This window comes from Botryllus schlosseri, chromosome 11 (assembly GCF_051294905.1).
Source record: "Botryllus schlosseri isolate E-star chromosome 11, Bs_hap1, whole genome shotgun sequence".
Taxonomy (NCBI): Eukaryota; Metazoa; Chordata; class Ascidiacea; order Stolidobranchia; family Styelidae; genus Botryllus; species Botryllus schlosseri.
The window spans coordinates 27,616,031-27,641,064 of record NC_137246.1 but is presented as its reverse complement, the minus strand read 5'-3'; the positions used below and the strand labels follow the sequence as shown (position 1 = coordinate 27,641,064).

Sequence of the window (25,034 nt, the reverse complement as noted above, 5' to 3'; positions counted from 1 at the left end):
CGTAGTGGCACGTATGGAGTCAGCACGTACAAGCCGAAAACGGGAGGGACAAACGGCGACTTTTTCCACTGGCTATGACAACCTACGGCTAACAGTACTAACAGTTGCTCAACCAAAGTAATTTCGAGTATATGATAACTGGAAGGTAATGCTGAAGTAACCAAGTATTCCGACAGGATCACATGTCATATACCATTGAAAGGGTATGCAATAAACTCGGAATGAAGTGTAATTGATGTATAGATTTACTGTAGGCCTACTTCGGCAGATCGTAATGCTTTAAGACAAAGTAGGCATAATTGAAAATTATTAGCAACTTCTGATGAAGGTATACAGCACCACCGCAACGAATCGTAATGGATTGAGGATTTCGCGGAGTGCATTAATCTTTGCAGTCGGTTTAAAATATCCGGCCTGGAAACAATGTAAGAGTCACATGAATTGATTGTATCATTGGATTGAATATTCCGACATCGCAACTTCGGTTGGTTTGGTACAAGACATACAATGAACATTGTACAGCATGCATATTAAAAACTATTTCTCCACTTCTCTGTAGTGCTTGGCTCCCCATTCATTCATGAATTGTTGGTAGCTGGCCCAGAATGATTATATTGTTTCCCACAATAGTGGAACTAAATCCGCAATCACACAATTGATGCGGGGATTTGTTCGTTGCGTTTCGCGACGCGAATGGAGCAGCGTACAATCATAATATACACATGCGTTTTAGCCTGTGATCTACCAGGGTCGTAACTGCCGCACCCAAACCCCCAATTGGGCGAGCTCGAAGGGGCCCAAGATTATTTCGTTGGTCGTTTGTTGGAGGATATTTATTCAATTCGAAAATTTTTGTTGCGCTTCGCGCGATTTCATATCCCTAGAGGACTAGATTTAAATTTTATCAGTCAATTTCAGAGAAAAGATGCGCATATTTAAGATAAATAGGCAAATCGGTGCAGTCGATTACCACGCATTGAACTGGATTATGACTCTAAGATAAGAGGTGGGCCACAGCACGTTTTCAAACTGGAAAATGGGCCACGGCCAAGAATAGGCTGAGAACCCCTGATCTAGAGGCTTCGCTGCCCCCCTGAAAATGCTTCGAGAACCGCTAACAGAAGCAACGTCAAGAATGCACGCTGATACTTTGAGAGCTTTATCTTCTGGGTCCAAACCTCCGAAAACACGAAGAAACCCGAATTATCATCCATGTAGGCTTTAACAGCGAATTTGACGTCACGGAGGCGGTTTATAATCCATTTTGCGTCCCCATCAGAAGATTCGGACACTCCGTTTTTGTTACAATCGTTTCCAGAGACTCCGGTTTGATACAAATCGTTTGCCACCTTGTACAAGATTATCGCGCGTACATAACCGCCATCTTGCTTTAAACTTTCCGAACCTCCCGAGCCGTGTGAGTTTCGGCCGCGATTCGACGAACTTCGTCCACGGCCCCCTTCGTAAGACCTCGGTTCAAGTTCAATTCGAGCTCGGCGATTCGAAGAGCGTGAGTCAAGTTCGGACGTAAGTCTTGCAGTTCGCGGAGTAGTTCGGACGTCTTAACCGAGTCATGGGGCGGTTTCGTTACTTCCTCTGAAAATGAATTAAATGGAAATATAAGAGGTCAGTAATGGAAATATTTCTATTCTGCTTCAAGTAGACTTTGCATACTTGCAGTAGCCTGCTTTCTCAAGAAAATACGGAAACGTGAGTTTCTTCAGAGGTTGGGATGATTACGTGCACGGATTCGGGGATTGTGATGGAGATTTCTGGCTCGGTGGGAATGTTGTAATTTTATTCCTTTATGTTGTGGGATTTTGCCGATTTAGTAGCTCGGTCATAATCTGAGTGAGTGATATCTAGGTTCCCTCTTGAAACGCGAATTGTAAGTTGTTTTTCCTTTAATATTACGCAGTGGAATTGAGCTACATCCCTATTTGCTGGATTTCATTTCCTACCTGAGTCGATCAATCCATAGTAGCCTATATGATAAAGCCAGATTTCAGTACTCAACTTTTTGGGCTCGATCCCAAGATTTTCATCCGCATTACATATATCTCTTGGACGGTATAGACCAGTGGTTCTTAACCTTGCCTACAGCGCCCCCCAAGGGGCGCTGGCGATTTTGATGGGGGGCAGAAACGCCTAGGGGGCGATATGGGGGGGGGGCTGGGCTCAGGGAGGCGATATGGGGGGGGGGGGCGCTGGAGAAAAATGGCTTCGCAGTAGATGATGTAGTAGGACGTATCTTTAATGAGTATTCACATAAAATTAACATTCCACAAAACATGTCAAATCCCGAAATTTTTGGTCGCGCTACGCGAAGATGTTTGCTAAATATGCGAAATATTTCCGATACCAAAGTCCCGAAAAGACCGACTGGACTTTGACCTCTTACCAGGACCGAAACTGCTGCAACCCAAACCCCCAATCGGTGAGTTCAAAGGGTGTCCTAAATTATTTCAGTGAATGAACATAAATTACAGATCATGTTTTAACGACTCCCCCGCAGAAGAATACTCATAATTATAGAAAATAGAAATTGGCATATCGGTGTCGGCCATTACCACGCCACGATGCACGAAGACATATGAAGTTCCGGTCAATATGGGACTCGGTGAAGTGTGTCAGTAAGATCGTCAGAGAGCAAACCTTAGCCGAAGAGGATTGCCCTTATGTTGACCGTGAACTTCGATGTATGTAAATCTAATTGTCCATAGGTGCTCAAATCGCTCGTGCCGAATTATCATGTCGTCGCAATCTGAACCCCACAGGACAAACAACACCCATCAGAGAAAATTATTCGCCAGTCGCCAGTGAAGAAATACCAATTTTGAATCGTGTGCTTACTTTAGTTCATTACGTTTGTGCGTTTCAATATCTTTTGACTATATAGCGGACAAGAGGTAACAAAATAACAACATGTAAAAGAATTAATTGTATCAACGGGCAAGCCGGAATATGTTCAATTATTAATTACGTGGCCTTCATTTTTCCAATACAACAGCTCACTTAATGCTACTGGTAAATCTGATTACGTGGGCCAGAGGATATAAAGTCAATAGAGACATATACATGCAATTACCACCTATTCATTCATGCATTATAGAAAATTTTAGCGCCTCTGGCGACCAAGTCACACAAACTTTGCTGACCATCGAAATCATGCGACGGGGTTCTCGGGGTCCTCAGTCCTCGGAAGTTTGATTTATCACGCTATGGGTGCGCAAGACAATCGATTTTTAGGGGCTTACGTAGTGCTGTTTCAGCCCTCCCTCCTACCCATTGCCTTTATTACAGTCCCTACAATATGAGGTGGGGGGGGGGGCGCTGGAGCACGATAATTTTTGAAAGGGGGCGCTGGAGCAAAAAAGGTTAAGAACCACTGGTATAGACGAAGGGTTCACGAACCTCAATTTAGGAATTTAGCGTTACGCACTTGTTTTGTCGCTTGTATTTTCAAAGAGCCATATTTTTTGCATTTTAATTTTTTTTTATTTTTGGCAGGTTTTGCAGTTGGCTCCTGAAATGCGAAAAATAACACGGCCTGAGTATGGTCCTTAAACGTGTTGAGACACGCCACTTGTCGATAGTTAGGATCCACGAAAGGCGGAGATGATCAACCAAGTTGCTGCGCAGCAGCGTTGGTTCGTTTCCGTGAAACTACTAGCAAATTTCATAATTTCACTCTGTCACACAGTTACATTACTTGCGTTATCAAAGAATGTTGAAAAGTCATCAAGGTCTGGCTGGATAGTTCGGAAGAAGTGACTCACGACATGTCTGCATTTGATCGGGTGGTAGGCTATATGTAAATGATTATTGCCGGTTGAGCTATCCCTTTGCAAGTCGCTATCGCTGTTTTCGCGTGCTCTGCTGATAAGATACGTCACAGAGTTGCTCCGGAATCCACCCTGTTTACATACAGTCTTGAGATCAAGATGTCTTCAAATGGAGGTAAATTAAATACGTCTTAATATGTCGCAATTGCAGCCTGTCCTCGAGTGCAAACTCAATATGCTTTACCTCACGTGGAGTCACACGTAAGCAATGTGACGCCGTGTGAAAAAACAGGGTGCTTCGATTACCAAATGTATATATTAATGTGACGATACTCAGCCATGTATTTCGTGGTACCGAATCAGGCATATGTACGATCCGTCCGGATATGCATAACTTGGAAAATGTAGAAGAATTCCAATATATAGGCTAACTGATGCTCATCGTTATAGCATTGAAAGGGCGAGGATTGAACAAATTTTAGCAATGAAATAGTGCTAGAAATGTATTTATTGTGGCTGCATATACACACTGACAAACAATTTCAAAGCAAAATCTATATGTGTCCACTATTAATATAATGTGCGCAGGTTTACCAATCATTTTCGATTTCTCTAAACAACGATGCGAGCTCTATAAATACAATTCATTTGATACTGGTAGCGACAGACTTGGACAACTAGATAATTCTAGTAGCCTAATTAAACTAGTTAGTACGAAATGCCGGTATTCTAATCTAATTCGTGAAATATTTCGAAGCTCTCATTTTAAATCTAGTGTAATTTCTGGGAGCGACATTTGATGTTGTGTTTCGTACACACTCTTGTGATCCGTACTTGTGTATTTTTAGTGAGTTCGAAAGAAATTCAGCATGGAATTGATTGTACTATTTAGCGTTGTCGCGTTAGCTTCTGCAAGCGCGGGTAGCGATGGCGCTCACCCTACCGTACCATCTTCGGGTATGATCAATCACAACTAATCAATTGATTGAGAGATTGTAATGAGTTGACTGTGATGTTTTCAGAATTCGATTGCTCAGCGCAAGCCAACGTTGACTATTTCTACGCTGATCCGGCCGGAAGCTGTGACGTGTTTTACAGGTATAAAGTTGTTATTTTAATACAGTTATAATGCTGGATGAAATTGCACGATAATATACGATAAATGACCTTTTTGAGCTCAGCAATACGGTCAGTCGCTCACTTATACAGGTGCATTTCGAGCAATTCGCTTGCTTACAAATATCAGTGCGACCCGGGCCTGGTTTTCTACGCGGCCAACCAACGTTGCGAGTATCCGTCGTCCGTACCCGATACGGAACCTTGCGGGGTAAGACGTCGTTATATGTTTAATTGTTTATGTTTATAGAAATAGAAAAGAGTGATTTAGGACATAATTTTGTTTCACAGACTGGTGACGGCTCGACATCCAACAACACACTGACAAGTAAATAACTTCTATTATTTTAATTATTTTCTACACGGCTGTTACTCAATTTTCTTCAAGCAAACCAACATAGAACAAGGGTGGCGAGATAGCGCGGTGGTATAATCCGCGGCTGCAACACCAATGGGTGCGGGTTCGAGTCCGACCGAGGTCGACTTCAGAATTCCGATAACTAAGTGTTGGAGGCTTCTCCTCGCCACCTCATCCGCGCAAGCGGTGTCTTACAAAAAGCCTAGAGTCTATAAGTCGTGCTATAAGTCGGCAGTTACGGAAAGAAATGAGCAATATCGGCCTATGGTGTAAATGACCATGACCATAGTAGTCGACAAACACCAAGAAGACCACAAACAAACAGCATATAACAGCTAATACCGCAGTTCATCCTACTCCACTCGAATACAAAATTACAGAGAATCTGATACGTGTGTTTATAAGCTTTTTGAGGCGATGGACTTTTTACATAATGTACCGATACCAATAACGAAACTTGGACATTAGACTTATTTAAGTAAAATGCAGGTAATATAATTCTAATCTAATATGTGAAATGTTTCTATGCTATAATTTTAATTCTAATCTAATTTTTGATTTTCCGAAAATTATACAGGACAACTATATAATGCGGAACGAGTCAAGCTTGATGTAAATACAGTTTCCATTCTCTTGCTTATGAGAATAAACTATAATTTAATACGGACTTGATTCAAATTCCGAGTTTTCACAAATTCAGTAATTCTAATTCTAGTCTAATTTGAAAAAAACTGTGTAGCCATATAATTCGAATTCTGGTCTGATTAGGAAAAATGTGTTGCTATATAGTTCTAGTTCTAATATAACTCGGAAAAGCCGAAAATTTCTAGTTGCCCAAGTCTGATACCAAGTATAGTTTGCGGTACTATATCTGGCCTCGGGTTATCCTGTGTGCTATTCCGAACAAATACGAATATCCATTTATTCCTTCAGCATACGACTGCACCGGTCTCGAAGCTGGTTTCTACACCACAGAAGATTGTACCAGCACCTATTACAACTGCGACGGCACGGTCACAATTGCAACGCAACAGGTATGCGATATTGCGACAAAGCCGGAAGCAGAGCAATTAATTGAAGTGTGTTTTACAGGAATGCTCCTATCCGCTGGTTGTCAACACCGAAAAAGATGACTGTGACTGGACCTACAATGTCGCTGCATGCAATGTAAGACGACTCACACTATAGCTTACTTGTTTTACAAAAGATTTGATTCTACTTGATTTTTGAACAGGCTGGTGGCACCACTACCACAGTGGTAACTAACATCGTGACTTGCGGTAAGTTGTGTACTGCGATGAGATATATAACCGACTTTGCAAATAGCCTGCATCAATAATACTATATAGTCGGGGAATACTATGGTTCAATTCAATTCAATTTGTTGCTAACAATTTAATCATTTCAATACATCACAAGACTGCGATATACAATGAAAGACACCAACACAACTTACCGTCGAACTGTCAAGGAAGCGTCGTCTCAACTTTTTTCTTCGCTTATTACTTTACCGAGCAATTGTACTTTTTCTGCTAAAATTTTGTTTACCAATCTGGTCTACCCGGTAACACGCATGCAGTTTTACCCAAGTTAAAACGACTGTGAAGCTGCTACGGCCTTGAATGAGTTCATTGTTGATTGTTAATGGATTTGATTGATCATGATCACTCATCTTGTGTTTAAACGAACGAAGTTCTGGTTATTGTGTCACAACGTAACGATAAAAATTGCGACCGTGTGTCCGAATTAAACGGAGTGTCGGAATTAATCGTAGTCGTTTACGGGCAAATTTTTTCCGTCCCTGAATATTTTGTCCGCATAAAGCGGTTGTGTGGGTTATTTTAGGAGTTGACCGTACAATGTACATGATATTATATGGTCAGAAGTTGTCTGCTGAAGCCTGGGGTTTAGTTATCTCGATGACTAACATGATATTATCGTGTAAATATGTGCTGATCATAAATCGAATGTCTCATAAACGTTAATTTCGAAAATTCCTTTGGATGTTATTTGATGCATAAAGCAAACTATTGAATAATATATTCATATTGAAATAAACCCGAATATTTTCCGCCGTCAATCGTCAGTGGTAATCGTCAGCAACTATATAGTAGAGAATTGGAAAGAGTATCGTAAATCTACTATCGTATCACCAAATATTGATTTTTGATGTGCAATGTTCTTTCTAATTCCCTGCTATAGTTGCTGACGATTACCCCTGACGAGCGTTAATGTTCAGGTTGATATCAATATGAATATATTTCTGAACTGTATATTGAATTTCTGTACCTCAAAAAAGCTCTCGAAATAAAGCAAACTCTTTATGTCACAGGAGTCAACTGCGCGTCACTGCCAGCAGGATACTACACAAGCCCATCTGACCCTTGCTCTGGTTCTTACTACTACTGCGACGGGGTTTCATCTTCTTGCTACCCTCAGGTATTGTTCCGAATAGTGTCATCTCATAAAATAAGATGATTTTACGAGAAGAGAATATCCCTGTTCTTTAGACATGCCCGTCTGGACTCGTTTATGACGTGACGAAGGGATATTGCGACTGGGGCAGTTCTGTAGATGCTTGCAACGTAAGTTATCTGTATTGTATATATAGAATCATCTGTAATTTGCGATCATAGGTGCAGAGTTTGACAATTAAAATTTTTTCAGCTTTTCCAAGTAGATTAAAATTAGAATTACTGAATCCGTAAAACAGTTAGAAATTTAATTAAATTCCGGAATTAGAAAGAAATACAACTAGAATCAAGTTCCGTTCGTATCAAATTATAGTTCATGCTCAGAAGCACGAGAATGGCCAATGTCTTACACCAAGCTTGTCTCGTTTCGCACTATACAGTTCTCATGTAGCATTAACAGGAAAACCTAAAATAAGACTAGAATTAAAATTAGAGCATAGCGACATTATACAAATTAGATTAGAATTGGATAAGTTATGAACTAAAATTATCTGGTATCCAAGTCTGTATAGATAGAAGATGAAATAGATCGAAACGTAACCTTAACGCCATCTCCCACAAAGCTTACAATCAGCTATCAGTTGTATCCGTGTAACCCTGAAATCCGTGCGATCGAAATTCAACCCAAGTTAAATTCGAGAACATTCCATTATAGCATTTGCCACGTAGACTGAATACCGATACCATGAAGTTGTACGAATTAAAGTTTTTCGCCTATTTTGACAGCCTTGAAAGCGAACGATATCTCCCACGAGGAAAGACGACAAGAAATTGGACCGCAATGATCAATCACGGCAACAAATGTTAATTTGAATAAAATTTCAATCGATAATGATCCGTTGTTGTTTTTTCCAGTAAATGTGTATCGACGACAGTTGTAATAAATCATAAGCCATGTATAGACCTACCTCCAGAGCTGGTTATATTAACCGAAGGACTATACTCATAGCCTACTCAAGAAGGCGAAGTTTTGTATATTGGCATTACTTATACTCAAAATATTATTTGACTATACTTGTTCTTCTACTTGACAGTGTTTTTGGGTAGATCTGCTTTTTTTTCACTTAGGATTTTGGAAAGTAGGAAGTACTTTGAGGATAATTCGTTTATTTGAGGGAATTACTACATAACTGCTCGAAATAGCATCTATGTGCCACTGTAACTGACTATATTTTCGAAAATTGCACCGATATGCAGTGTCATTAGACATTTTGCTTTAAGAAGCAAAGATGCACTTTGAAACTTCAAATGTAGCCACCTCCGATTAACCGCTAAAAGTACGCCACCCCTCGAACAAATCTACTTTTGAAGATACTTACTTTTCCGACCTATAAAGGAATTCAATTTCTACTTGGAGTAGTTTAGACATGTCTTCGTAAACGGTATACTTCTACTTGTAATTGAGTATAAATTCATGGCGTTATTTGTACTTCTACTTGAGTAGGAAAAGGAACGCTGACTATTTTGACCTCCTCTGTCCATATAGTCAAGTTAAACCAAAAGGATCTCATTTTAACCAACACAAGGGCATTAGCTGCCCGTGCTATTGGAAAGAAGGATAGCAAAACATTTGTTGAGGCAGCACAGTAACTGCTGAATATTTTGCAACGTCAATAGTAATTTTGGCCTAAAAATAATAAAAAATTTCGAAACAATTTAATTGACTATTTTTAGTTTCTAATTGAGGTAGTTTTGGCACGTTTTGGAAATCGCTACTTTTATTTGTAATTGAGTTAAAATTTACGGCGTTACTTCTGCCCCTACTTGAGTAGCAGGTAGCAGCGCTGACTGTACAATACAGTGACCACCTCAGTTATACAAAGTAGCAGAAGATAACACATTGAGAATGGCAGGGAATGGCAGGCAGGTTGAAGAGAAATGGCGTCGTAGTAGATGGTTAAGTTTGGACATTATATATTATATAGTTCTCATTGCAAACAACATTCGACAAAATTTGTCAAATCTGGAAATTTTTCGTCGCGCTCCATGCGAAATATATACCGACGATGTTTGCAACGTATTTCCATGAATGCAGCGGTTTATTATAATTCATGTAGAATAAACTGCGCGTAATTTTTGATCGCCTATTCCCCTTTAAAATACTCCCGTCGAACTAGCTCGAGTACTTTCCATACAATGTTTCGAACAAGGTATTGTAAATCCTTCCTACAGAGCATGTAGCATGTGGAAATCGAAGAATGAGGCGCGGTACCATTTTTGAGAACAATATAGTACGGACCGAGTTCGAAAGAGTATGAATGTGCGTTGTGCATCTATAGGCAAAATTGGCAATGAACTCATTGAATAGTCTTATTGCGAGCCACCTATGATGGCCCATGCGTGATCCCGCCAATCCCGATAGGAATTTCCCTCTGCCAGATAATAACCGGTTAGCGAACTTTGGGTTGGAGGTATATCTAGTCGCAGGCGTGTATTTGTATATGCATAATGCATATACAATGCTGATTTGTGACACGTCACCAAATAAGGCACGTAAATGTATTGCAACATTCCCTATCGCCGTCTCACTTAGTTCTGACGTCTGCCGAGCGGCATGGGAAAGGACACATGCTGTTCCCCGCGATTCTCAATTAGAGACGACGCCTAATATTGTCGTCCTTCATGCAAATGGACTGATAATTAATTCTTTTTCACAACTGTCGCAATAATATTGGCATGAAAAGGCAGATATATCGGGCTGCATCGGAATATTCTGCAGGCTGACTGGAGGCTACAGCCTGTATAGAACTTGATGCCTGTCAGCACCAGGTCTGGACCGTATATAAGCATTCAATCCCCACATATTTTAGATCTTAAACATCGTGACATTATGTCTCATTTGTATGGCTCGCTTCTAATCACAAGCTCATGTCCATATTGTGAAACGACGTCGGGGTATAGGCCTACTGAACGGCTTGAGAAGTTTTTGTTGGGACTGTATAATGCAGTGGTTCTAAACCTTTACTAACTGTTGGCGAACCCTAACGCTAATCTGCAAACCTTCGGTTAGCCCCATATTTTCGCCTATAGCCGCAAAACAGAAATATCCCACATTACACATCTAATACATTACTCTAGCTAGTATACCAGTGCATAAAATGAACAGTGCATCAACATCAGTGTTAAAAGAACAAGAAAAACAATATAGCATGTTTTCACGCAAAGCAAACAGATTATTGAATATTTACTGCGAACCAGTGCGACTTCTGCTGTAAAAAATCTGCACCGTTTTATAGCTATTTCACGCTGTTGTATGGCGATTCCACGTATCAAAGTGATGCAAACTAATCTCAAAACTATACTTTCTCAATATCGTGTTGCCTAAGTAAAAAGTAATACCTACTTGAGTAGCCTACGTTAAAAAATGTAAGCACTTACTGACTATACCTGAATATAATATCACTGTCTGTATAAACATTGAAGTAGTAGGGCGTATCGCGTATCGGTGCACTAATCAAAACCGTCTATCATAAATCAGAATCATTGGCGCTGATTGCGCGAACGTTGTTTAGTTTATATATAGATGAAGGTCGTCTGATACGTGTGGGCCTCTCACTAACGAACGATCGACACTGTTATACGCTGCCTATAAACTGATTGCTTTAGCTTTACTTGAGACCTGTTGGTGTGTTTCTGTTTAATGAATAGAGTTCAGGCCAACTATTATATTGTTATTCTAAATATACATGCATTGATTTCGTATTGATGGTGGTGAGTATGAAGAAGTAATATTTCTACTATTCGAAGTAATCAAGAAGGTTTTTGACTACATCCACTCAAGTAACTATGATTTTAGACTGCTTTTACTTCATGGTTTTCAGTTTTAAGGCAAAACTAGGCCTAGAATACTTGGTTTTCTAATGGCTAGGAAATCACTACTTATACTTACAAGTAGGCTACTTGAGTAGAAATTTTGAGTCAAAGGTAGTTCTTCTCATTTCAGATATCTCAGCTCCGTAGTGGAAATTTACCCGTTGAACAATGAACATGAGGACTGAGAGGAGTGTTGAGCACATTTGCTCAAAATACCTGTCATATTTGACGTCTGAATACACAACCGCAGCTGTTGCATTTTGTCGGAAACCCCTCAACAAGATTCCCGATGCAAAACAAAGATAATACAATTGATAGTTACAGAAAATATCAATTGGAATCGCCCCACAGGAAAATGACGACGCGAACCAGCTGGTTACGAGAAACATTTATAGGTGCGAGGTTGCGCATAAGAAACTGGCTTCTGTAGTACGGTCGACTATAGGGTGTTGCAACAGACAGCAGATATTGCTCTGTTGAAAGTATTTCGACATCGAAGCTGTCTCGCACTCGCAAAATATTAGCTGTTGACGTGTCCAAGGCAGACTTGGACAACTAGATAATTCTAGTTGCCGAATGAGACTATCATTAGAGTGAAATGCCGATAGTATAATTATAATCTAGCTCGTGTGGAAAGTTTCGTTGCTCTAATTTTTATTCCAATCTAATGGTATTCATAAAACATGCTACAGGCAAACTGTTATTGCAAGGCGATTCAAGCTTTCTGTACACAGAAATTCGACAAGATCATGCTTATCAGGATGAATTCTGATTTGATATGAACTGAACTTGATTCAATTTTCGTTTCGCGCATTCAGTAATTCTAATCTAATTTGAAAAAAACTGCTTATCTATAATTCTAATTCTAATTCTAATCAGTTTGGAAAAACTGTGTAGCTATAATTCTTATTCCAATCTAATTTGGAAACTACTGTGTAGCCTATCTATAATTCTAATTCTAATCTTATTTGCAAAAGCCGAAACCTTTCTAGCTGTCTAAACATGCTTGGAGCCCAAACAAGAAGGCTGGCATTGTAGTTTGATGGACAAAACACTGGTACAAATTTTTTATCATTGGTGAATCTATAGTATTTACTTAGAGCGATTTTAAGCCCGAAATATGTTCAAAGTTGAGTCCGACTCGATATCCATCTCTCGCTCAACTTCCGTCCTTTTTACGGAACGTGTATAGTAGTATTCATCAAGCTGATTGAGTCGAGAGTTGATTTGCCGCAATTGATACCGATCAACACGACCCACAGATTTTGCAGTTTTACAAACGCGTTACAATATGCTACGAGCTTTACTTATCACCGTTGCCGTGTCTGGAGCATGGGCAGCATCAATGACCACCGTCACGCCAGAACAAGTGCCTGCATCTGGTGAGAGCAATTTTGTCGTCACACTCACAGCTGATGCAAAGATGCCCGATAGTTGTAAATCGAAAAATAAACAACGGTTGAATTTGCTAGGAAATAATTACCGGTACGCGTTCATCTTTCAGAGTTTAACTGCACGAACAAAGCGCACGATTACTACTTCGCCTCGTCTACGGACTGTTCGGTTTACTACAGGTGAGAATACGCAATAAATTCGCAATATTCATTGTTCAATCTCTTCGATGTATAACCACGGGTTGGACCAAACATTTAGTCCACAAAGATATATGTATTCATGATATCCCGGCGTTAATGATACCAGCACATATGTTCAGAAGATGTTCAATTCTTATTTAGGCGTCCTACCTTTTCCAACACACCTCACTCAGCTGAGTCAGCTCTAGCGGTAAATCTGATTACGTGAGCAGAGAAGGGATAAAAATTGATAGCAAAATATATGCAATTCCCGATCATATTGGCCGATTCAAACACGAATTATATAAATTTGTCGCGATTCGCGCGTTTAGTTAAAATAAGGCGACACACTAAACATTAGACCCAATGTAGCTGATAAGTTGCGGGGTTGAGGGGGTTTGGGGGGCCCAAGACCTACGTTTTTTTTTGGCGGGGCTGACAAAGCGCTGTTACGATCCTGGTGGGGAATGAAGGCTCGGAATAAATCTGAAGTGGGAAATGAAGACAAAAAGGTTGGGAACCACTGCAATAGTGTGAGTGTGACAATAATTGCGCAATTGCCTGACACTGGCTCTGGGAGCCAATAGTGTTCCATGGAACACCATAGTTGAGAACCAACCACTTCCTTGAATTAATTTCTCTGATGAATAGTCGAATGAATAAATATCATATCATATAATGCAATTGAACACTGCTTCTTGGTACATCTCCATTTCACGACCTCCTTCCTAGATGTCCCGAAGAAAACAGCGGAGCGTTGAAATATGAATGTCCGGGCACCAGCGTCTTCTATGAGCCGAATCAGGGATGTGACTGGGACTACAATGTCCCGCCACCGTGCGGAGTGAGTATACTGATATTATGCGCTCCTCGTCACTATAAGAGTGAATTTATCAACAAAATTATAGTTTCGATAGTATTTTCTACTGCGGAACCTTGAAACATCGGTTGGTCGTATCGGGACATACGAAACATGAAGTATACAAAGCTAGGCAAGTTAATGTGAATGATGAGTGAAGTCATGATTAACCCACAGCATTGTCATTGTCAAAAAGTGTAGTGAAATAGGAATGATCAAAATATACCAAATCATCTTTATTATGACGATGAACTGGCATTATATTCGTTTTGTTCGCATGAAAGGTACTTTCCATATCTTCCATACCGTTATGTCTCAGTAATGAGCGATACTCGATCAGAATCTACGGTAACATATAATCTGTCGATTGATTGATTAATCACTCAAGCAGCCCGGCTCGATTTTGCCTATAGCTCCAGTGACAGCCAGGTGAAGGCTAAAGATAGAGCCGTGCATTTTCTATCCGTGTATGATATAGTGTTATGTCATCGTTCGCGCACAAATATGTATAGGCTATGCACTGTAATTGTTTAAACTTTGAAGCCACAGACCTCTGAATTTCGAAATAATATCTTCCAGAGCAGCACATCGACTCCTGCTTATTCCACGCACACCGGAGAGACCGTGCCACCTGAAGACAACCGTAAGTGAACGAATTGGAAGGTTTTTTTTAAATACATCTTGTGACATGTAAGCTATCCTTGGACACACGCGGACTCACTAGCAAATTTTATATCGTTGTAAGAAGGCCGTGTTTTAGCCCTACAAGCACCCTATACAGGGCTGTGCAAGATCGACTATTATAATTATAGGCGTCGAGTCGAATATCTCTCATGGTGACGCCATAAGAATATGGAGCAAGCAATTTCAAAGAATATAACGCCAGTTCTACATTACATTGAAGTTAATTTGGTATTTTTCTACTATTTCTGTTTCGTTGCAGTTTGCGACACTGCTGTCGGTTGATCACAAACTTACAGAAATGTAATTTCCACTAACTTGCGTAGCTTTGTACTCCATATCATATATGTGCTGCCTGACGACGTTTTAAGGCTTGCACTGATGCGGAAAATACTATCGAAACTATAATTATCGTTGATCAATTAACACTTAGTGGTAATAGGATTGCCGATTATATTCGTGTCGTGTCTTTCAGCATTCTACTGCGCGGGACTTGCGGAGGGAAGTTACGCCGATCCCGATTGCTGCACCAAGTTCTACGTGTGCGATAATCAGGCTGATGGTACAATAGCCGCCATCCCTCAAGTACGTGCATGATTGCCGAACGCGAATACTTGAACAGTCCAGTTCTATTCATATATGCGCCGCTATTTTGGTGTTAGTAAAATTGTGTCGAAATTTAATTTTCACAGAGGCGATATATAAAGGTATATGAACAGCAGAACTCAGATATATCCTTGTCCAACGGGTATTCAATCCATCCATACGTTTGACACTAGTCTGGAAGAATTCTCTTTTCCGATTTTCAGAAGCGGCCTTGGACGCCTTTAGACATAACAATTATCCCTCATTTTAGCAGCATTCATATACAGAAATTGACAATAACTATTCATAGAAATGAGCAACAACTGTCGTCTATCAAATTTTTGGTCAATTATGTCAATCATAGCCGCAAGAAGGCTACCTTGGAGCCGCGGTTGGGAATAACTGACCTATACGCTTCTAACCGACGTGTCACTGTTTTTCAGTATTGCCCGAACGGTCTGGCTTTCAACCCCGCAGTAGGATATTGCGATTTCCCGTCCAATGTTCCGGGATGTGAATCACTCCAGGTTTGTTGCAACTGTTTTCTTGTATAACTATAACCTATGATGACGCTTTTAACCAATATTGTAGCATTTAAAGAGCTTCTTGGAGGTACAGAACTTCAATATACAATTGCATAGTATATATTTATATTGAAATGACCCCGAATATTTTCAGATGACACTCGTCAGGAGTAAATATCGTCAGCAACTATAATAGATTACTCCTGACGAGTAGACTATTTCATTTCAATATGAATATACTATCAACATTCGTTGCCAAGCAGCGATGGCGAACAGTAAATTTTGCGCTTCTTTTAAAACATCATTCGCAGTGTTCGTAAATAGTAATTGAACGGATGGCTCCACGTAGCGCACATGGATATACTCCTATAGGCTACATCACTGGTAGCATATATGATATAGTTCATCGGTTCAGTTTATCAAGAATTTAACCTGATCAAACACCACAAGATTGCAATACAATTAAAAGATTGGAGTAGGTGAAGTCAATCAATCAAACTTCTATCTTTTTTTACAGTGTGTGGACTGAAGGAGATGATCGATGCGCTAAGCCGCTAACCATTGTATCTCGGCACAATCTGGACCCGAGTGAAATATATCGACAGTAAAAACGAAATATAACACTATATATTGAGTATAAAATTTGGCGTGATTCAGCATTGAGATTTGACGCAGGAAATATAGATTGGAGGGCTCGATCTAGACTGCAGGGCTGTTCCTGGTTTTGCCTTATAGACGCTCACTCATCCATCCAAATATTTTTGGCCGCAAATGTAGCACTATTTCTAGGGCGGAGCAAAATCGAGTATCTTCGCGCTTCGATTCTGAGACGAGTATTCGAGCATACTGCCTATTAGGACGTCAGAACATGCATTACTGCAAGGCTCAAATGCACATATTTTTTCGACCACAAGGAAAATGGTGCCAGTTGCGCGTCATTATGCGTTTCCGTACATGACTAAATCGCAGAGCTGCGTGGGCATTGTGAGGCCACAACTTTATTCCAGGGTTGGGGAGAGAGAGAGAGAGAGAAGTATTCGTTTTCGCCTGCACCATCGAGATGCTGATAGTGAGATGTGATACGATCGTAAGGTCATTTTAAGCGTCTCACAGGACAGCCGCGGACACCAGTTTTCGGGTCTTTGGTCTGACCCGGCCGGGGATCGAGCCCACGACCTTCCGATCAAGATGCTCGGACCCCTCCTAGGGAACGTTTAAGCTCCAAACCCTAAATTTACGAACTTTACGCTACCATCAGCTTACGGCCTTAGCATGCGAAAGGTTGCGACAGAGAGAGAGAGAGAGAGAGAGAGAGAGAGAGAGAGAGAGAGAGAGAGAGAGAGGGACATAGGTTAACAGAACCAATTCAGCGAAATGTGACATACAGACATGGTCCAGATGTGGAATAGCACAAATGTAGCCTACTAAACTGAACAAAAAAAAGATTGTCTTTCGTCGTGATGAGACGCACACGATTCCAAGTGGAAATTTTATCATTGGTGCGTCATTTTTTCAGATTGTGAAGACAGGACTATTCGCTGCCGATCATTTATAGGCACGTATAATGAACAACTGACAATTGAACATGGGGTGTCAAAATGTCTATTTCTATATATTAAACTGTGGGGATGAAGTACTCCTATTAAAATCAAGACATGTGGAGCGACATTAAATCTCCCCAAGCGTGAAGAAAAATTTAACGTTTAATAATGCTACGAAATAATTTCGGGCCCCCAGTGCCCCCATTCAAGTTCTCACCCCAGTTGGTGGGTTTGGGGTGCAACTCTCTGTTACGGTCCTGCCTTTATACGTTATCATTACAAGATTTATCGGTAAAGCTGATAGAAGCGGTGTCTTCAAAGATTTAGAAGGTACGCAAATATATATATTGAGCTAGACCTATATGTTGAAACCAGGAGGGTGAACGTCGGCGCGCCAGTTGTAATTAGCCTACTTTTGCAGTTGAAGCATGCTGTTATTTCGTGACCTCCAGAAAAAATTGTCGTCACCTAAAAGATCGCTCACACGTGCCACCCACAACTAATTAAAAGAAAAAATGTCTTTGGTGGGATTCGTACGATTCCCAATTTTCATTTATTCGCGGGGCGCAACAGTTAATGCCTATATCTGCTCATCGTCACATTCTTGCGGTAGGACTCGTTGGTCAGGTTGCAAAGACAGGGCCATCCCACGTGATCTTCGGCCAAAGTTCTATCGCCGGTGATCTTTATGGGATCACACTTCGTGTTAGCTAAAACCTATCTGTGTTAAGTGTGTCTTTTTTGACGCCGGAAAGCTTGTGCCTACAATAGTTCCACAACCGTAGGCAGCACATATGCAATACGCATACAGCAGTTAGATTCAGTTCTGTACATCAGGCGTATTTCTATTTAGGCCTGTTTTTTATTTTGATTTATCGAGAGACGAGCACTCAGCAATCAAATAACTACAGAAATTATATATCGCGCCAAGCGCGATGAAAAATTTCAAGTTGAATACAACTGCTAAAAAATACTCTACATAATATCAAGCTCAACATAGATTATATCTTTGTCGCCCACTAAAGACTAGACGTCATCAGTAGGGTTATCCTACTTCTACTTTTCCATCACAGCAAACCAGAAACAGTACCAGCCGTATAGTCATTACCTTGGCAATAGGCCTACTAGTCAGCCTGGGACCACAATCTGACATATCGAGCTCGCCTACCGGCACATGCAGCATTCAATTTCGTCGCTTCCTTTTATGTTATTTTTTCTTAGGTCCAGTGTGCATGCCTCTTATGTACATTGTACATGCTGTAGGCCCAGGTGAGTGTCGCTGATTAAAATGCTATTCCAAGTCGTTTCGTCACCCTGCTTTTTTTTAAATATATCGTAATCTTCAGGTGTATTGATTTGATGGAGTATTTTAAAATAAGGATGATAATGATGAGCGATTTACGAAGTGCCGCAAAAACATCTAGGTCTAGGACAAAAATATACATATTCCTTTACTTGTGGTCTTATAAAAGTCCATTGTGATTTTCCCAGGGATATCCCTGGATTTTCCACAGCTCAATGCATCAGCGGTCTTGCGTAGCCTCTCACGCTTCATTAATGACCAATCGTAGTTGGCGAACGACATAATGCAAAGTATGAAGTTGCTTCTCGAGCCGGTGTTGTTGTGATTGTTGCCCCTACGTAATCTCACGGTTATTTCTGTTGAGTACGCAGATTTTGATTAATAGTATATTGGTCGTGATTTTGGTAATCACGTTTCGTATTTTCGAATCATAGATTGGTTATAAAGCCAAACCTTGCGCCTTTGAGCGGGTAGTTGGCCTACATTTTCAGTGCGCTTGTCAAACATTTGTCAATGCAGGTGTCATATTTTATAATTCCTATACTTTTTTCCAGCTGCTTGGCGCGTGAAAAAGGTTATTGACGAATTCCATTTAAAATCATCCGCCTACAACGTAAGCTTGAATCTCAATACTGTTTTCTCATAAAATATGATTTAATATTTGGACAATTTCCATTGACGAACATCGAAGTTAATTTTCTATTTTTCATGTTAATTCTGTCCTCGGTTAGTGACGTGTATTCTGTATAAAAGTCAGTAAATGGTCATTCTCTTGTTAGATCTGTCATGAACTAAATGTATACGGCCCATAACTAGGTATTGCGGACCTGCTCGGCTGCTCCCGCGATATCTAGATTTACAATCTTCCATTTTCCATACAAGGCTGTTGTGAGCTTATACTCATGCTCTCTGATATATTTTCCTAGCGAATGTATTCTGTTTTTTTCTAAGCCGTTCTAATAATAACTACCTATTACTCTCTTAACAGTCGTTCTGAGATGGGATCCAATATCCGTCAGAACCAAGCAGCTGTGTAAATGTTTATGGATGGTAGCCTACATTGCAACGATGAGGGCTGGGCATCACAGCAGTATCAATGATGTGGAAAATTGTTATATGTAGCCTACCTTTTATGCAACCACCAACAATATAATGCCATAGTTATCGAATTGAAGATTTTTGATATTTTTCGACCATACTTCTTTCATTAATCTTCGTGACAATGCTATGCATTGATCACACGTTCACAAATATGTCATTTCCATTACGGTAACCTGCGTAGTTTTGTACTCATGTTTCGTATGTTGTGATTCGACCGATCCAGCTTCACAGCCTGCAGCCACAGTTGAAAATTGTACCAAAACTACAGTTATTGTTGATGAATTGAATCTTGTTGATAAGGAGTGTGGAATTTCATTTCAGCACTCGAAAAATCATCACGCACTATTTGACTCGAATTATTACAATTAATACTAGATTCGAGTGCTCGAATGTACCCATCCCTAGCAATGATGACATTTAAATTCTAATTAACATACTGAACATTGTCGTTATTGAACACTGACGTTCCAGCGCAACTCAAACTCATTCAGAGTTAAAGAACTGCATTCGCTTCTCTCTTCCAAGGCTTTACGTCGTCGCAATTCTCTACTAGTTGCTGAAGATTACCGCTGACGACAGTCAGCCTAAAATGTTCAGTTTTCTTTCGAACGATTATATTATTCCATTTTATATGGTGCTATTATTCATATAATCAATAATATCATGAGAAATATTCATAACTACAGATTGAGAATATTGTTCATTTTTGTTCGCTTGCGCGTGAAACTTCAGTACAATCATGGAAAACTTGGAAGTCCCACCCGGACTTGCTAATGGAGACTTACTCGAGTTGTCTCCGTTACGGATGCCAAATTCAATCCTAAAAGCATCGCAAAAGGAAAATCTCATCTTGCTAGAGACGCCAGTGCAGAAACATCTGAAGGTGAGCTTCCAGACGCCCAAGAGAACACCTTTGAGAGACTTAATTAAAGCAAGAAGAGCAGCGTGTAAATCTGGGTTGACGCCTACAAATTTGTGCTCAAAACCTGGCATGAAAGGGGGCGAGAATACATTCATCAAATCGAAACTGCCAGTGCGAAAAGAAGCTGCTAAATTTCATAGCAAAAACGCTTCTAATAACATAAGAAACGAGAACCTATCATCAATCAAGGAAAACTGCAGTCTACCGGTTGAAATTTGCGATCCGGGATGGGACAGTCTGAGACAGCTAGATGAAAAATCACGCTGGCGCGACAGAGTCGAAGTCATCACAAAATTGGATCATGAAGAACACAAAAAATTCGCCGGTGAAATTCTTTCCGAGGTCATTTCTAAAGCTGTGGATGTTAGTGAGTCTAATACTGCCAGATCTGAACCTTCGAATATCTTGTCTGCAAATTCTGCAAACCTGGAAACTGTGCTATCAGAGAATAAAAACGAACCAACAACCAAGATATCAACACTTGAAATGCATCATTTTGAGTGCGACGTTGCGTCAAATCAATTTAATATGCCGGCATCTTGCGCACAGCATATTGATAATACAGCAGCTGTTACCGTTTCCCTACCAAACACAGTATCGCAACAAATAGATGCTGGATCACAGAAAGAACATCCTAGCGTGGACTTGGACGCAGTCACACTCGATTTTGATCCAATATCAAAACAGCAAATTTCAGCAGCATCGCAACTGACCAAAAGTGAATTACATAAAGATGAACCTAGCGTTGACTTGGGCGCTGTCAAACTCGATTTCGACCCAATATCGAAGCAAAATGGTCAAATTCCAGACAGATCCGAGTCATTGAAAGATGATATATTTACCTTTACCCCTTCGAAATGTGAAGTCGCGCAGTCTCAATTTGCTCTGCGGCCCATTGATTCTGTTTTTGATGACCAAGATTTCGTAGACAGTGCTAAAATCATCGATCAAGGCCATCTAGACTTGGATTATCTGGAAAATAAAACCTCCGGCACCATATCGGCTGATCTTCAAAAGGAATCGCTGTACATACGATTTGATCCTTTGTTGGAAGGTTTAGGTAATAGACAGTCTGTTTTGCTTCTGGGTCGTAAATCTGATATTATTGACTTCTCGGGGAGGGTGACACCAGCTGCCAACGAGGTTAAAGATGTGAAAACGAAAGATCCTGATAGAGAACCAGATTTATTATGCGACAGCCCACCTCGAATGGAATGCGAACAAGTGACACCAGCTGTGGAGCATAAAAAGCAAGGATCTTGTGTCTCAGAAACTGGTAGTGCCAGCAGTGTATCATCACTTGAGCATGTAACACACGAAAAAAGCAGTGATACAGGAATCATAGAGATGCTGAAATATTCAGAAGCTGATCTACAAAATGCCCTAACAAAACGTAAAGAAAAGTGGAGAAAATTAAGCGCCGTCCCTATTGGGCAGATAGAGTCACTTAACAATCAACGAATCAAGTTGAAAATTATTCTGGATGATTTGCGACAACGTTGCGCCGAAAGATCTGAACTGTTGGCCACGGAACGGGCCGAGCTGGAGGAGCACATGAGTTATCAAAAAGGAGAACACCAGATGCTGAACGTCGGGACTAAAGATATCACCAACAGGATGAGCAATCTGTTTCGTAAGATGGAGACTCTCGAGGCAAACGTAGCCAACCATGAGGCAAACGAAGCAAAGCTGGAGGAACACGCCAAAGTTTTGAGGTAGTATGCTTTTGTGATTAATTTGTGCAAATTATTACCCACGATGGGAATTGAATTAAAACTGTTCTGCAAAAGAGTAGTTTTTGTTGAAGGTACACTGCGCTCTGAATATGATATGGTCTTAAAGTTGGAAGTCTAAAAAATGTTTTGCCGGAAAGCGGCATAGAAACATTTCATAAATTAGATTTTGTTCTAATTGGTCTGATTAGGCCTTACAACTATCCAAATCTGGTCCAACGGCCGAATTCAATCTTCTAACGCAGTAAGATTTTGTCATTCATTTTCTTGTGAATAGAGAGAAACGCTCCACAATTCAAGGGAAAATCGAGGATTTGAATGGGAGCAAAAAAGAAGCGATAAGCAAAATGAATGCGGACAAGACTTCCGTCGAAGCAAATTTTTCAACGCAGGTAAAGTAACACCAGTAATACCATGCTGCAGTGTTGTGGTAATCGGATTAAATGTAGGATTAGTGAAGTAATTTGCAATTTTGACGTTGGTCTGTATTTTATTTAAATCATGTGTCTTTGGCTATATCGCCAACTGCTCATGTCCAACTTTGGTGCAAAATGCTACTCTCCTGTACAGACCTGTGTTAAGACAAACTCGAAAATTTTCAGCTTCTCCAAATTAGATTAGAATTAGAATTACTCAATTTGCAAAAACTCGAAAATTGAACTAAATCTCGGATCAGAAAGAAATGCAACAAAAATCAAACTTAGCTCATATCAAATCAGAATTTACCGCCATAAGAATGGAAAGCATCTGTACACTGAGCTTGGCTCTTTTTGCACTTTACTGTTGTCCTGTAGCATTTTCAGGAAAACCGGAAATTATATCAGAATTAAAACTAAAGCATAGACACACTTCACAAATTAGATTAGAATTAGGCTGCTGACATTTCGCTGCAATTATACGACTGGAATTATCTAGTTGTCCAAGTCTTCCTTACTCATGAAGCCACCTATGGAAGAAACCCATCGATGTTGATTTCAGATGAATCAATTGAAACTTAAATCACGGGCCACGACACTGCGGATTGAGAATTTACAGAAAGAAGTGGATCGTACTCGGAGAGAGAAAGAGGAACTGATGAAGATTTGCGATTCACTGGTTGCATCAAACGAGGCGTAACATAGGATTGGATCTGGTGGAGGACTCTAGGTAGAGATGTCTATTCGTTTATCATCATTTAGCCAACAAGCTGATACCTTTCACATTTTGTGATACGATCCCCTCAAGCTTGAGGCTGAGCGATCAAAGTCCATCAATTCAGCCATGGGCAAACATCTGTCGAATAATCCCTCTTGTGCGAAAAATTATCGAGACGACAGATTGTGCGGCGTTGGGAGGGGCCCGTTCACATTTTCATTTGTGTGCCTTGGAGTCGACTTCTATCAGCCAAGGCTGTGTCAACAAAAGGAGTTCATGTGCCATTTAAAAATCGTTCACTGAACACTCTCTATTCGAAATCTCATGCTGTTGACCTCGTATTTTGTGATACGATTGTTGATATACAATGTTCTTTCCAATTCTCTACTAGTTGCTGACGATTGACCCTGACAGCTAGCTGTCAGACAAAAATAATTGGGTTCATTTCAATATCAATATACTATTCGATTGTTGATATGCAATGTTCTTTTCCGATTCTCTACTAGTGGCTGACGATAACCCCTGACGAGTGTCAGCCGAAAATGTTCGGGTTCATTTCCTATGAATATATTTCCCACTGGTTTTCATTCTGGCTTTCCTTATGGATAGTAATAACCATAGGTGGTCAGTAATTAATTACTCGAGTAGATTTAGCCTACTTGCACATCATCCTCACATGGTTATGTTTTAGGCAAAAATAGTCCTAGAATATTTACTTTTTACTTTCTCGGAAATCGCTACTCGTACGCGAGCGGAAATTTATGACATTACTTCTGCTCGAGTACCATCGAAGTGGATTTCGCCTACTTGTGTTACCTTCGGTTTCCTGGGCAAGACTAGGTCTAGAATACTTTTTTTACTTACCTGCAAATCGCTACTTCTAGTAGAATTTTTTGTTACTTCTACTTGCGTACCAATGATGAATACTATGGCAAGCTGTGGAAATGACATAACTTTTTCATTTTACAGGGTCTAACAGAAATGTGGGAGGGTTGGCGAGTCACTGGCGCAGTTGTACCGTCAAATTCGTTGGGACGAAGCGTTTCCTTTCTTTTCACAAATGTGTTCTGCTGTTGTCTTCTATTTTCCTTTGTTTTTCATTTCTCTGATATGGTGATAATTTCTTTATGATTGTGACGGGTAGTCAATGTATATGGTGATATGTTGCACGATGCTGATTCAGCAAAATGTGATGTGTTCGTAGACTATTCATCATGAATATAGTTTTTTTGCTCGAATATTAATTCTGATATAAATCTATGTAAGTAATAGGATGTAGGGGTGTTAGGGTTTGAAACAACAAAAATTGATTATAATTCCTGTCTACGCGTACCTACTCGGAGATTCTGCAGCTAAGCTAGGTATCGTTTACTCAGCGAAGGTTACCGTATGTCCTCCTTTTCAGTAAATCGAGAATGTCCTCATATTTGGAAACTCGTCCGGCTCTACAGCTGTGACAGCTAGGCTAATGGAAACGGGACATGGTCAATCGAAAATCGCCATAAAAGACGCCCAGTACGCAATCCGGCGT

The 25,034-nt window shown here is 40.3% G+C and overlaps 4 protein-coding genes across 4 annotated transcripts in view; 3 read left to right on the top strand and 1 right to left on the bottom strand.

Moving 5' to 3' along the window:
• The window catches only part of LOC145451037 (uncharacterized), a 50,611-nt gene extending 42,004 nt beyond the window's left edge, over positions 1-8,607 (top strand). Inside the window, exons 2-11 of the mRNA XM_080329520.1 lie at positions 4,632-4,742; positions 4,808-4,883; positions 4,995-5,112; positions 5,193-5,229; positions 6,193-6,293; positions 6,352-6,426; positions 6,494-6,539; positions 7,592-7,698; positions 7,770-7,844; positions 8,460-8,607. Of these exons, the coding sequence (XP_080185646.1) occupies positions 4,655-4,742; positions 4,808-4,883; positions 4,995-5,112; positions 5,193-5,229; positions 6,193-6,293; positions 6,352-6,426; positions 6,494-6,539; positions 7,592-7,698; positions 7,770-7,844; positions 8,460-8,465 (729 nt within the window). The 5' untranslated portion in view covers positions 4,632-4,654 and the 3' untranslated portion in view covers positions 8,466-8,607. The remainder of the gene's footprint in view (positions 1-4,631; positions 4,743-4,807; positions 4,884-4,994; positions 5,113-5,192; positions 5,230-6,192; positions 6,294-6,351; positions 6,427-6,493; positions 6,540-7,591; positions 7,699-7,769; positions 7,845-8,459) is intronic.
• Positions 1-25,034, bottom strand: part of LOC145449716 (uncharacterized) — a 335,502-nt gene that overhangs the window by 233,296 nt on the left and 77,172 nt on the right. The window lies entirely within an intron of this gene.
• LOC145451038 (peritrophin-1-like) lies at positions 12,714-16,411 on the top strand. The gene is made up of 7 exons (XM_080329521.1): positions 12,714-12,928; positions 13,051-13,120; positions 13,853-13,964; positions 14,559-14,622; positions 15,136-15,245; positions 15,689-15,772; positions 16,287-16,411. The coding sequence occupies exons 1-7, from the start codon at positions 12,838-12,840 to the stop codon at positions 16,296-16,298; spliced, it is 543 nt and encodes a 180-aa protein (XP_080185647.1). The 5' UTR covers positions 12,714-12,837; the 3' UTR covers positions 16,299-16,411.
• LOC145451036 (uncharacterized) lies at positions 18,434-24,741 on the top strand. Its single transcript, XM_080329519.1, has 4 exons — positions 18,434-22,351; positions 22,647-22,761; positions 23,348-23,515; positions 24,473-24,741. Exons 1-3 carry the CDS (start codon positions 20,454-20,456, stop codon positions 23,483-23,485), a joined length of 2,151 nt encoding a protein of 716 aa, XP_080185645.1. The 5' UTR covers positions 18,434-20,453; the 3' UTR covers positions 23,486-23,515; positions 24,473-24,741.

Excerpts from the sequence above, each read along its gene's own strand:
- LOC145451036 (XM_080329519.1), top strand. The coding sequence starts at position 20,454 with ATGGAAAACTTGGAAGTCCCACCCGGACTTGCTAATGGAGACTTACTC. Across the intron at positions 22,352-22,646 it reads GAACACGCCAAAGTTTTGAG|AGAGAAACGCTCCACAATTC; the intron begins GTAGTATGCTTT and ends TCTTGTGAATAG. Across the intron at positions 22,762-23,347 it reads AAGCAAATTTTTCAACGCAG|ATGAATCAATTGAAACTTAA; the intron begins GTAAAGTAACAC and ends TGTTGATTTCAG.
- LOC145451038 (XM_080329521.1), top strand. The coding sequence starts at position 12,838 with ATGCTACGAGCTTTACTTATCACCGTTGCCGTGTCTGGAGCATGGGCA. Across the intron at positions 13,121-13,852 it reads GACTGTTCGGTTTACTACAG|ATGTCCCGAAGAAAACAGCG; the intron begins GTGAGAATACGC and ends CCTCCTTCCTAG. Across the intron at positions 14,623-15,135 it reads CGTGCCACCTGAAGACAACC|CATTCTACTGCGCGGGACTT; the intron begins GTAAGTGAACGA and ends CGTGTCTTTCAG.